General features: G+C 41.4%; 1 protein-coding gene across 4 annotated transcripts in view; it reads left to right on the top strand.

Moving 5' to 3' along the window:
• The first annotated feature begins 9,273 nt into the window (after nt 1–9,273).
• Nucleotides 9,274–13,346, top strand: part of LOC140726287 (multimerin-1-like) — a 67,648-nt gene continuing 63,575 nt past the window's right edge. For all 4 annotated transcript variants that reach the window (XM_073042468.1, XM_073042466.1, XM_073042467.1 and 1 more), the window contains exon 1: nt 9,274–9,680. In XM_073042468.1, coding sequence (XP_072898569.1) covers nt 9,364–9,680 — 317 coding nt within the window. In that variant the 5' untranslated portion in view covers nt 9,274–9,363. The remainder of the gene's footprint in view (nt 9,681–13,346) is intronic.

Here is a 13,346-nt window from a genome sequence, read left to right as displayed (position 1 = left end):
GGGAATGGGTACAGGAATAGGAACAGGAACAGGAAAAGGAACAGGAACAGGAGTGGAAGTGAGAACAGGACAGGGAGTATGATTAGGCACAGGAAAAGGAACAAGAACAGGAGTGGGATTGGAAACAGTAACAGGACTGGGAACAGGAACAGGAGCAGGAAAGGGAACAAGAACAGGAACAGGAACAGGAACAGGAACGGGAACAGCAATGGGAACAGGAACAGGAACAGGAACGGGAACAGCAATGGGAACAGGAACAGGAACAGGAACAGGTGTGGAAACAATAACAGGACCGAGAACAGGAACAGGAATGGGAATGGGTACAGGAATAGGAACAGGAACAGGAAAAGGAACAGGAACAGGAGTGGAAGTGAGAACAGGACAGGGAGTATGATTAGGTACAGGAAAAGGAACAAGAACAGGAGCAGGATTGGAAACAGTAACAGGACTGGGAACAGGAACAGGAGCAGGAAAGGGAACAAGAACAGGAACAGTAATGGGAACAGGAACAGGAATGTAAGCAGGAATAGGAATGGGAACAGGAACAGGGAACAGAATTAGACACAGGAAAAGGATTAAGAACAGGAACAGGAGCAGGCCAATGAACAGGAGCGGAAAAGGGAACAGGAAAAGGAGTAGGGAAAGGAACAGAAAAAGGAACAGAAGCAGGAACAGGAGCAGGTACAGGAGCTGGTGCAGGAGCAAGGATGGGAACAGGTGCAGGAATAAGAACACATGCAGGAGCAGGAGAGCTGGCTGATTGTACCTTTTTCCTATTCCAGTCTGTGAATTGGTGAGTTAACGTGGGATCACACAAACCAGCCATTTTGCTTCTCATTGCACTCAGAATAATATGTTCACAGTTTCCAGACATCTTGTTTGCCTTCTTCTTTTGTACACACATGGATAAACTCATTAATCATATAGAACAAAACAGCCGAAATAGTTGAAAATAAAAATATACACAGAAGCTGCATGTCGGAATTAGAAATGGAAAACGTTGGCAAAGCTCAGCAGATCAAGCTGTGGTTTGTGACCCTGCCTGTCTGCTACTAGCTGTACGATATTTAATCAAATCAAGAATTTCTTTGTTCCCCAATAATGCACTAAAGCTCAATCAAACTAAAATTGTATCCCTTCTGCATCCAATTAAAACAAATATGTGTTACAGAAGAACTTGCAAATGAACGAGTGAGCTGCTACCCTCCGAGGATGAACTGGTTTCTCCGTATTAATTGATGTATTTGATGTTCAGTGTAGCAATGATCACAATTTGTTGCATGGTGAGGTTTGTTTCTGTAACACCTTGATCAGCTCCACAAAGGTACAACAATAACAAAGAAAAACCAAAGGGGTATCCTAACCGGGATAATAATTCTCTGTTAAAGCAGACAAGCTTTTTATGTATAGCAGCCGACATTCTCAGTAGCTGTAGAGGTTAGGTATACTGAAGTGTATTGCATATTTACTCCCTGTTGCTTAATAAATTTCACTGATATATATATTTTATGTATGATCTTGTGATGAATTGATATTACCAAATTGAAATTGATTGCTTATCCACTTGGAAACTTAATACCGTAGGGTCAGTCATCATATTAGTCAGATGCAGTATCAAGGTAGCCCCAAGGTACACCAATAATGAAATAGATTAGGAATTCAAAGCATATTCCTTTGGTTTATTTAGCTTCTATGCTAATTAACTTTGAAAGTATCAGAAGAGAAACCACATCACTGAGGATTGATTCTGATTAGAGTCCCTGCAAAAAAAAAATCAGCTGTGTCACATTGAGCAAGTGCAGAAGGTGTCAAAATGACGAATCAGTTCCTGGTATTATCACAAGACTTCCTAATGATAGCACAATTTGAATATAGTTTCCACGATCATCTATCCCATTTTTTAACTTCAATTATCACCAACCAAGACAGCTTTATTACTTTCACACCGGAGTTAATTTTGATATAATTTTAGTTAAATGTTGCAAGCACTTTAAAATAGAAATTGCCTGATTCCATATGGCAGGAGGTGAGGAATAAGTGTTTTTTTTCCCTGCACACACAAATTTCTATTTTATTTTTTATTATGTGTTAGGAAACTACTATTCTTATAAACAGTAGAATTTTGGCCAATTAGCTTAAATATAGTTTGATCACAACATGTTTGATTATTTGTCAAAGTGTGAATGTAAATTTCTGATTCCAGAATTCATCATAAATATAAAAGATTTGCATTTTTGACCATCTCAGGATACCCTTCTGTGACATTAAATTTGGTGAGGTAGTTCAGTAGCTGTCGCACTGGGCTAGCAATCTTTGTAACATTCTGGTGCTTTAGCAGCCGTGGATAGGAGGAACCCTTCATTCTGATTGGTTATATTGGTAAGGCTAATGAGAGGGCAAGGCCACCAGCCCTATTTGAGCCATTATCTCCTAACTACCAGCAGACACAGTAATTGACCTCCATTCACGTGGAAAGGATACAGTGAAGAGGAATATAAATAAGGTTGAACCCTAACATGGACTGAAATGTTTTTGTTGTCTGCTGTCATGTGTGTGGCCAAAGGATCTTCTATTTAAAATGGGAGAAAATGGTTCTCTTCAAGGAGAGATCAGGTGATAATGAGCCAGGCCTGGATGTAGCCTACCTGCATCCACATTACACTGGATAAATCTGTAACTGAAGCTTTTTCTCTTCATTTTTACCCTCCGTCCATACTAAAACAGTGTATCCGTCCCCCGAAACCGGAGCTTTTCAGAAACGCTCTCCAAAGTGTGTAATTTTGAAAATGCCGCTTGGCCGGAGCAGTGTGGATGGGGTAACTGGAGAAATCTAAAATACTGTCATGACAGATGGTGATGGCAGCGCGCCATTTCATCGTTTTCTTGAACGCAACCTAACAATATCAGAACAGCCGGCAACGAGACTGAAGCCAGAGGAGTTAGAAATGTACTCACCAAATACTTTGACCCATATCTTACTGAATAAATAAGTATGTTCACTATGCCCTGTTTTCTGTCCTTGCTCGTATGAAGGTGGTTTTCCTATTTATGCAAGTATTTCTCTAACAATAGATGTGTAACAGCCTAATGTAATATTGTATGGAAATACAAGATAATACTGATGCAGTCATGTTTTATACATTTAACAAGGTGCTTTATTAATGCAACAGAGTTAGTCAGTTTTTCAATGTCCGTCGTCAGCCAGGTCATACTGTCTGTGAACTCCCTGTCGGTTGCCTCCATATGCTCCAGTATTTGTTTTTTTTTCACTTTTAAGTTCCCCTGCGCGAGAGCCAACAGCTGTCCGTTGTTAGTCTGTAACTACACAAACGCACACTTTCATGGCGAGATTTGACACGAAACATGTCGCTTGTTTTCGGTAGATGTGTCCTGTGCATGTGCAGTAGGAGGAGATTCGCCAAAATCTCCGTTTCAATGTGAACAGAGATATTTTTAAAAACGCATAGTGTAGACGCCTATCGTTTTTACGCAAAACTGGCATTCTCAAAATTATCCGGTCTAGTCTGGACGTAGCCTTAGATTAATCAGAAAAGATTTCTGAAAAAATTAGAAGTGATTTGCATTTCATTAGTATTGCTTCTGTCATCCTTACTATCGCTGTGTCCTTTCTGGCTACATCCACACTGAGCCGGTGAATTTTGAAAACGCCTGTGTCACGAGAAAACAATAGGCGTCCACACCAGGCATTTCAGAAAATACCTCCATCCACATTAAAACAGGTATTTGGGCGAATCTCCTCCTACTGGGCACGCGCCCAGGACACAGCTACAGAAAACAGGCGAAGAAGAAATGGCATACTATTTCCATTTCCTCCTCTTAGTTCAAGAAAACAATGAAATGTTGAGCTGCCGCCACCATTTGTTCCGGCACGTCATGACAGCGTTTTTAAAAAAGCTCTGGTTACCCCGTATGCACTACACCGCCCAGCCGGCATTTTCAGATTTACATACTCTGGGGAGCGTTTTAGAAAAGCTCCATTTTCAGGGGAGGAAAACGCCATTTCAGTGTGGATGGAGGGTCAAAACGAAGAGAAAAAACTTTGGTTACGGATTTATCTGGTCTAGTGTGGACAAGGCCTTTTCTCATGTGGTGTCCCTCTCTTCCAATGAATGTTGGTGATATCGTGGTTCTGCGTTTATAGATTGAACTATTGCATTTATGGACTGTGGACTTTTTCAGACTTATGGTTTTTATATTCTTGTTTTTTTTATCGCCCCTTCCTTTTCCGTTTTTTTGTGCAGGGCAGTGTTTGTTTTTTTTGTGTGGGTGGTGTCAATGTCCCTGTTCCATTTTGGATGGGGGGAGGAAGGTTTTTGGGGTTGATGATCAGGATGCCTTTCTTTTTTGTGTGAGGGTGGGGGTGGGTTTGATGTTTGTCTCTGAACAACTTTCATGTTCTTTCTTTGTTTTGTGACTATCTGGAGAAAACAAGTTTCAGAGTTGTAAATGGATACATGATTTGATAATAAATGGTGCTTCGTACTTTTGAACTTGGCCTCTATTAACGTATTTATTGCAGATGACATCTTATTTCACTCCAGTTTATCACATTACCTTGGGATGCCTGATAGTATGAGTGCTGGGTTTGAACTATTGGTCTTCAGACAATGTTTTGGTGGACATCTGATTAGGAAATGAGGCTGTCCAAAAGCTATAAGTGATTCTCTGGCCAGAGATTAAATATAAAACCTTTTGGCTGCAGATTTGCGAGCAACACAGACCAGAGTAAATCACCTGTGGTCAAAGACAACAACACAACTTTAACCCAAAATGTGCTGCACTGTTCCAATGGCACACTTAGGGAATTTCAAAGCAGGCCAGTGAGCCCTGAGCACTTGGATTCAGGGCAAGACTTACAATGGTTTGGCATGATGCCTGACAAGGAGAAATATTTAAAAAATAATAAAAATAAACAAGAAAACAATAATCTGAAATAGCATTGCATTTTTTATTCTAAAGGATAGAGGAAAATAAATTGCAATGCAAAGTCCTGGCTGGACTACACTTGGAGAGGCAGGAGCAATGTAAAACAGCAGACCATCAGATGGATACACTGGCCTTGGAGTTCAAATGGTCCAAGCAATTACCGGTAAGCCACAGGGAGATATTATATAAACTACAGTTGCTTTCCCTGGCAATAAGTTGAGGTGTAATTTGACTAAAGTTTTTAATTATTAACTACAACTGACAGCTTAAGTAGAAAGGAACCTTGAATGTCAAGAGTACTGTAAACAATGAAAATCTTAAATAAAAGCACAACGTTATAAACACGGTAGTCAAACAGCATTTGTGGAAAATGACAGGTTGTAGCGGTGTGCTACACGCAGCACTGAAATCCAAAAAGCGGCATCCCGACTGCTTGTCCCAGACATACGGGAAGCTATCCCGATGGCCAGCCGCTGTAGCCATCAGCGGCGGCTGGCCCTGGCGTTTCCCGGGAACTTGCAGGGCAGGCTACAGCAGCGGGCTTCTGTGCCCCACCGCTGGTGGTAGAAGCACCATTGTTCATTAGCCTCCTCACCCCTGCCTCGGGGGTTAGCGGGCTCTGCGGCCGGGCCTGTTCCGGTTTGCTGCTGGGAGCGTGGCCTGGTGATCTGTGTGACGGACGCCCCATTCTCCTTCTTGGCTTTCCACAGCATGTCCGCCCGGGCCGCCACCTTCCGGGGGTCGCTGAAATCTGCGTTGGACAGCAGCAGGCGTATGTCCTCGGGCAGCTGCTCCAGGAATGCCTGCTCAAACATGAGGCAGGGCTTGTGACCTCCGGCCAGGGAGAGCATCTCGTTCATCAAAGCCGATGGTGGTCTGTCCCCCAAACCATCCAGGTGCAGTAAGCGGGCAGCTCGCTCGCGCCGTGAGAGTCCGAAGCTCCTTATGAGCAAGGCTTTGAATTCTGTGTGTTTGCCGTCCGCTGGGGGCGATTGTATGAACTCCTCAACCTGGGCGGCTGTCTCCTGGTCGAGGGAGCTCACCACGTAGTAGTAACGTGTGGCATCCGAGGTTATCTGACGAATGTGGAATTGGGCTTCTGCTTGCTGGAACCATAGGTGAGGTCGCAGCGTCCAGAAGCTTGGCAGTTTTAACAAAACTGCATGAACAGATGCGGCGTCATTCATCATCGGCCCAAATATCATTTAGGCCATCGGGGTCACCAATTGTAGCGGTGTGCCACACACAGCACTGAAATAACGACACGCAGTCGGTGAGCTGCAGTTGCAAAAAGAGATTTGTTCAAACTTCGCGGCCTCGCTTTAAAGCCTTCCTGATTCCGCCCTCCCCGGGTGGGAATGCTGTAGGGGGTGCGTATTCACAGTCCCGTCCCGCGCGCGGGCTTTTCCCCTTGCCGGTGAAGCAGACTTGGCACCCTCTTTGGGACCGGCCTCAATGCCGGTGTGCGCCACTTTGTGAGCCAGTTCGAGTGCGCTGGGAAGTGGGTCGCCACAAAGTAACATTTCACGTTCTAGACCTTCCATCAGAACTTTATTTAGCTGCTGTTTGAAAATTAAAATGAGCACTGGAAGAGCCAGTGAATGGTCATCAGGTAATGCATATTCACACACAACATCAGAATAAAACAGTCTATTCTGGATTTTCACACACCCTGAAACTAGAGTCAGATTAAGGAAGTAAATGTCAGCAGAGAGAGCACTCTCCCTCAATTTTATATTGAGTAGAGTGTAAAAGGTTATGTGGGTCAAATGGAAAATTCCACATCTCAAAACATTAGTGACCTAGAGATGATAGTTGTCTCATGCCAATTTTTTCTGAGAGCTCCTCATAAGTCTAGAAGCTCCATGCAACCTAAACAATATAATTTTGGACCGATATGAAAAGAAACTGATTGTTAAGGCATTAAATGGTCAGAAGTTGTCTTCACTCTTTTCAAATTTCAACACAAATAAAAAGCAGGCAGGTTCTCTAATGAACCGACCACCCCAAAGTTTGCTCAGCTGTCTATCTGAGCCTCCTCACTGCTCCTGAATCTGTGGGAGTCTTCATCTTTTCCCATTCACTGTGAATCCAAGTTGGAAAAGAGAACATTACAGCACAGGAACAGGTCTTTCAGCTACAATGTTGTGCCAAACTAATTAAATGCTTAATCCCTTCTGCCTGCATCATCTCCCATCCCTCCATTCTCCTGCATATTCATAACAACCTGCAAAGATAAATGCCACCACCAATGGTTTATACTTAACAATGACACCTTTGACCTTTGGGAGAAATTTAATAGCCATCGTGAGGTAGATAGTCAACATCATTTTTACAGAATAAGATAATCTAAAGAGGGTTCCGAATCACGTTGAAAGGGGAAAGATTTAAAGGAGAGATGAGGCGCAAGCTTTTCACACAGAGGGTGGTGCGTAAATGCAGCAAGCTGCCAGATTAAATCATAAGGGAGGGTAAAATTACAAGGTTTAAGAGACAGTCTGATTCTGATTCTGATATATGTAGCGATACATGGATAAGAAGGGTTTAGATGAATGTGGACCAAAAGTAGGCAAATAGGACTAGCTTTGATAGATCGCTTTGTCAGCATGGAAAAATTTGGCTGATCGACCTGTTTCCATGCAGAATAGCTGTATGCATCTATACATCTATTTCCTAGATTAGGAACATTTCATTCTCCAAGGTGACGACATTATAAATATTGCACAGAGTACAGTAGATAAGAGTGAAAGTAAAGGACATATATAAAGGAAGGTACAATTGTAAAGAGACATTTGGACCAGTATATGGATCGGAAAGACTTAGTGAGATTTGTGTCAATCCAGGGAAATGCAATTAGCTTCTTGTTGGCATGGGCCAGTTTCCATGCTAATTCTATGACTAGGATATATTCCATTTCTGGTTGCCCCATTTGTGAAGGATGTGGAGGCTTTGGAGAAGGGGCAGAAGAGGTTTCCCAGGATGCTGCTGAATCAGAGGGTATGTGCAATAAGGAGAGTTTCGACAAACTTGCGTTGTTTTCCCCGGAGCAGTAGAGGTTGAGGGGAGACATGACAAAAGTTTATAGTTTTATGAGAGACGTAGATAGAGTAAACTGGCAAATCTTTTTCCCAGGATTGAAAGGGCATGAGTATAAGGTGACAGTGAATAAGTTCAAAGGAGATGTGTGGGACTAGCTTTTGACACAGTGTAGTGGATACTTGGAATGCATTGCCAGGAGCAGTAGTGGAGACAAATATACTGAAAGCATTTAAGATATTCTTAGCTAGGTAAATGAATATGCAAAGAATGGAGAGATATAGATATTGTGTAGTCAGAAAGGATTAGTTGAGTTAGCCATTTGTTTACTATTGTAATTATTTCATCATAATATCTAGGCTGAAAGGCCCGTTCCTGTGCTGTACTTTTTGATGTTCTGTATTTTCCTTACATGGAAGATCACCAGAAGTTTTATTTAAAGGAAGAAAGATTAGAAGGCAGTGAAGGAAAAGTGTGAAGAACTCCTTCACCAAGAACACAAGGCAGAGTTAGAATTTACTAGCTCGTATTAATGTCTTCTTCTTGGAATATTTGTTAGGATTGAAAATGACCTGCTGCTTCCGCTCTTACATTATGAGTTCTGAGATGAGCGATTAGGCCAATGTAGTGATCACAGATGAAACATCAAGAGGCTGATGAAGTAGAAGGGAGAGCAGTTCGACAAACAATGATTGACTGCTCCCCTTATTGTCAACACAGGACTTCTGCAGGTTGCTGATATATGAATTCAAAATACTCAATGCCATCCCAAATACTCCTTCTCCATGCTGTGTAGCTAGTGGGTCTGAAAGGCGGAGGAATGAGACAGGGAACCTAGAACATAAATCAGTATGACACAGGAACAGCCCTTCCCCCTTCAGCCCACGATGTATGTGCTGACCATGATGCCAAATTAAATTAAAGCTATCTGCCGGCCCATGATCCATACCTTGCTATTCCTTGCATGTTCATTTGTGATTTTACTGGGTATTGCATTTGATCATTGTGAAAATAGGATCAGATTGTGTAACTATTTAATGGCCAGCATGGGAATATGAATTTCTTTGATTTGATGATTAAATATCTTCACCTTTGAACTCTGATGCAACACACAGATGTAATTCCTTGCCCTTACAAAATTAATGGAAAATCTATTTCCACCAGCTTCACGGAAACTGCATTTACTTTTTCTCTTCATGAGCTTCCTGGGAAGGGCCTCTCTGTTTCCTTCTGTCACATCCAGAATACGGATGCTATTTCCTTTCTGAGACGACATAAAGCTGTTAAAGGAATGATTTCATTGTGTCGGTACAGGCAAGTGTTCTCTGCACTGGACTAGTTGTTACCCTGGGAAGGACAGTGATTTCCATTTCAGTAGGAATGCAAGACCTCGTTGTTTTTGGATTAATTTTCAGCCTTTCAAAAGTTTGCTGTGTGGTTTCTTACACAAACACCAGTGCCAGCAAGACAGCTGAGAATGGAAGCAATGACTTTGCGATGGAGCAAGGAAAAAAGACTGGGCTCAAAGAGATGATGATTGGGAATTCATCTTCTAACGACCGTCTTGTTGCTAATAGATCTCTTCGACAGGCAAATTACGCTGTGGGAGGAATGAATAAACTCAGCCATAAACAAAAGCTTCTTTCGTACAGCAGGGTTGGAAGCAGCAAGCCAAACTTTGAAACAGCCAGGGGAAAGTAAGTACAACCACATTTTTACATCATAGTAATCATTTCTTTACTTCATCGAACTGGAGACTCTCATGGAGAGATACAGCTCAGAAACAGGTCCTTTAGCTCGTTGGGTCATTGCTGACCATTAACTACTCATTTACACCAATTCTATAATATACTGTCATAGTCTGTATCTCCATATGATCACCTGTCTGTATTTTTGAGGAATTTCTGTATTCATTTATCCTCTATGCAGATACCAATGTTCAGGTATCAATAGTCTAGGATACTGAAGAAATCAATGCTTATAGGAATCAGACAAGATTATTGACAATGATGAGCCATAAACTCATTGTATGACATACCAAGCTTTTTTGTGATTCCTATACATTTACTCATGCAATGTGGATGATATTGGCAATATCATTTTATGCCTATTCCTGGTTATTCTGAACTGAAGGCAGATAGGAGTCAATTGTACTGATGACTTTAATAATGAAAAGCGATTTCCTTTCCTGCAAATCATTAATAAATGATGGATTTTTTATAAACATCAGCTTTCTTAAAAAAATTAGCTTTCTTTTTAAAAAAATCCTGACTTATTAATTTACGGCAGTTTAAATTTCCCAGCTGCCATGATGAGAATCGAACTGTTGTCTCCTTAATAATGGTCAGACCTTTGGCTACTAATCAATAAAGAAGCGGTTTCTATTTATTTTGCTATTATGGCATAAATGATCAATGATATTTTATCTGTGTGATTATTCATGTTGTGCACATTTATAAGAAACGTATTTTGTGTTTCATCCTATATGCTTTTCAAGTTCAATAATGTGAGAGGCTATATCTACCCAGATGACTCAGAGTGTGTAGTGTGGCTTGAAGCCAGACCAATTTTGACTCCTTGAACAAAATGCACTGAGACATCAGTACTTTTGTCAGCGATGATGGAACAGTGAACACAAACTGGTAGTTTTCCAGTTGGTACATTATTCCAAAGTGACACACCTTTCCGTCTTGAGAACCTGGTGACTGGTTCAACAATAAGACCGGAAGCTAAGCCCATAATACATGTGCAAGAGCAGAACTAGATCATTCAGCCCATTGAGTCTGCTCTGCCATTCAATCACTGTTAATTTTTTTTTTTTTGAGTTTATTCCCCAGCATTCTCTCTGTAACTCTTTCTCCCCTTACCAATCAAGAATTTATTATTCTATACCTGAAATACATCCAATGCCTTGTTCCCCAGAGCCTCCCGTGGCAACAAATTACCCAGATTCACTACTATCTGGCTGAAGAAATTCCTCCTAATCTCTGTTCTAAAGGGCCATCCCTTTATTATGTACATTAAATTTATTTCATAATGACAGAAAGTTCTACACCTTCTTCTGGGGAAAACCCTTTCCCCGCTATCCTTGTTGCTCATCATTCCATTTGAAATCAGGGTACTGGTAGATGGGTAACTAGGTAAATTGGTACTATTGTCACATATACAAGCTGCAGCAAAAAAATTGTTTAGCATGTCATCCATACAGATTATTTGATTGCAACAATGTAATTGTGTAGTACAAGTGAAAAGCAAAAGCAGACTGCAGAGGAAAATGTTACAAATACAGAGAAAAGTGCAGTGCTAGTAGATAATGAGGTGCAAAATCAGAATGAGGTAGGTTGTGATGCGAAGAGTTCATCATTAAGACCATAAGACATAGAAGCAGCATTAGGACACTGGGCTGTTGAGCCCGCTCCACCAATTCATCATGGCTGATCCAGTTTCCCTCTCAGCCCCAATCTCCTGCCTTCACCCGTATCCTATCATGCCCCGACTAATCAAGAATCTATCAACTGCAGCCTTAAATATACCCAATGACCTGGCCTCCACTGATGCCTGTGGCATTGTATGTGGCTTATCAGCGGCGTCAACAGATCTCTACGATCATTAGAGATGCAGAATCAGAAAGGACAGCAGACATGGTACTCAAGGTGTTGTATCTAAATGCGAGTAGTTTAAGAAATAAGGTGGATGATCTTGTTGCAATATTACAGATTGCCAGGTATGATGTTGTGGTCAGCACTGAATCGTGGCTGAAGGATGGTTGTAGTTGGGAGCTGAATGTCCAAGGTTACACGTTTTATCTACTGGTAAAGAATGGCATCAAATCAGTAGAAAGATATTGTTGAATCCCTGTGGGTTGAGTTAAGAAACTGCAAGGGTAAAAGGATGTTGGTGGCAGATATATAGGCTTCCCAACAGTGGCTAGGAGGTGGACTACAGGTTACAACAGGAAATAGAAATAGAAAGTCAAAGGGCAATGCTATGGTAGTCATGAGAGATTTTAACATGCAGATCAATTGGGAAAATCAGGTTGGTAATGGATCTCAAGAGAGTGAGTTTGTTGAAGGCCTAAGAGATGGCTTTTTTAGAGCAGCTTGTCGGTGAGCCTACTAGGTGATCAGCTATACTGGATTGGGTGTTATGTAATGAACTGGAGGCGATTAGGGAACTTAAAGGAAAAGAACTCTTAGGATAGGGAGAAAGTAAAGTCTGATGTAGCAGCATTTCAGTGGAGTAAGGGAAATTACAGTGGTATGAGAGAGGAATTGGCCAAAGTAAATTGGAGGGAGCTGCTGGCAGGGATATCAGCAGAGCAGCTGATGTGTTTCTGTGTTTCAGCAGAGCATGTGTTTCTGGGAAAAATGAGGAAGGTGCAGGACATATGTATTTCAAAATTGAAGAAATACTCAAATGATAAAATAGTACAACTGTGGCTGACAAGGGAAGTCAAAGCTATTGTAAAAGCAAAAGAAAGGCATACAACAAAGCAAAATTTAGTGGGAAGATAGAGGATTGGGAAATTTTTAAAAATCTACAGAGAGCGATTAAAAAATCATTAAAAAGAAAAAGATGAAATATGAATGCAAGCTAGCAAATAATATCAAAGTGGATAGTATAAGATTTTCATGTTAAAATAAAAGAGAAATGAGTGTGGATATAGGACCTCTAGAAAATGAGGCAGGAGAAATAATAACGGAGGAAGAAGGTGATGGCTGATGAACTAAATGAGTGTTTTTCATCAGTCTTCACTGTGGAAGACACTAGCAGTATGCCTGATGTTGTAGTGTGTGAAGCAAGAGAAGTGGGTGCAGTTACTGTTACAAGAGAGAAGGTGCTCAAAAAGCTGAAAGACCTAAAGGTACATAAGTCACCCAGACCAGAGGAACTGCACCCTAGGGTTCTGAAAGAGGTAGCATTAGAGATTGTGGTGGCATTAGAAATGATCTTTCAAAAATCATTGGACTCTGGTGTGATGCCAGAGGACTGGAAAATTGCAAAAAAGTGTTACTTCACACTTTAATAAAGGAAGAAGGCAACAGAAGGGAAATTACAGACCAGTTAGCCTGACTTCAGTGTTTGGGAAGATTTTAGAGTCAATTGTTAAGGATAAGGTAGGTGATGGAGTTCTTGGTGACACAGGACAAGATAGTACAAAGTCAGCATACTTTCCTTCAGGGAAAATCCCGCCTGATGAACCTGTTGGAATTCTTTGAGGAAATTACAAGTAGGATAGATAAAGGGCATGTAGTAGATGTTGTATATTTGAATTTTCAGAAGGCCTTTGACAAGGTGCCACACATGAGGCTGCTTACCAAGTTCAGAGCACATGGTATTGACTAATTGGTAGGAGGCAGCAA

The sequence above is a fragment of the Hemitrygon akajei genome, chromosome 4 (assembly GCF_048418815.1).
Source record: "Hemitrygon akajei chromosome 4, sHemAka1.3, whole genome shotgun sequence".
In the NCBI taxonomy this organism is placed as follows: Eukaryota; Metazoa; Chordata; class Chondrichthyes; order Myliobatiformes; family Dasyatidae; genus Hemitrygon; species Hemitrygon akajei.
Note: the sequence above shows the minus strand (reverse complement) of the source record. Positions and strands in the feature narration are given on the sequence as shown.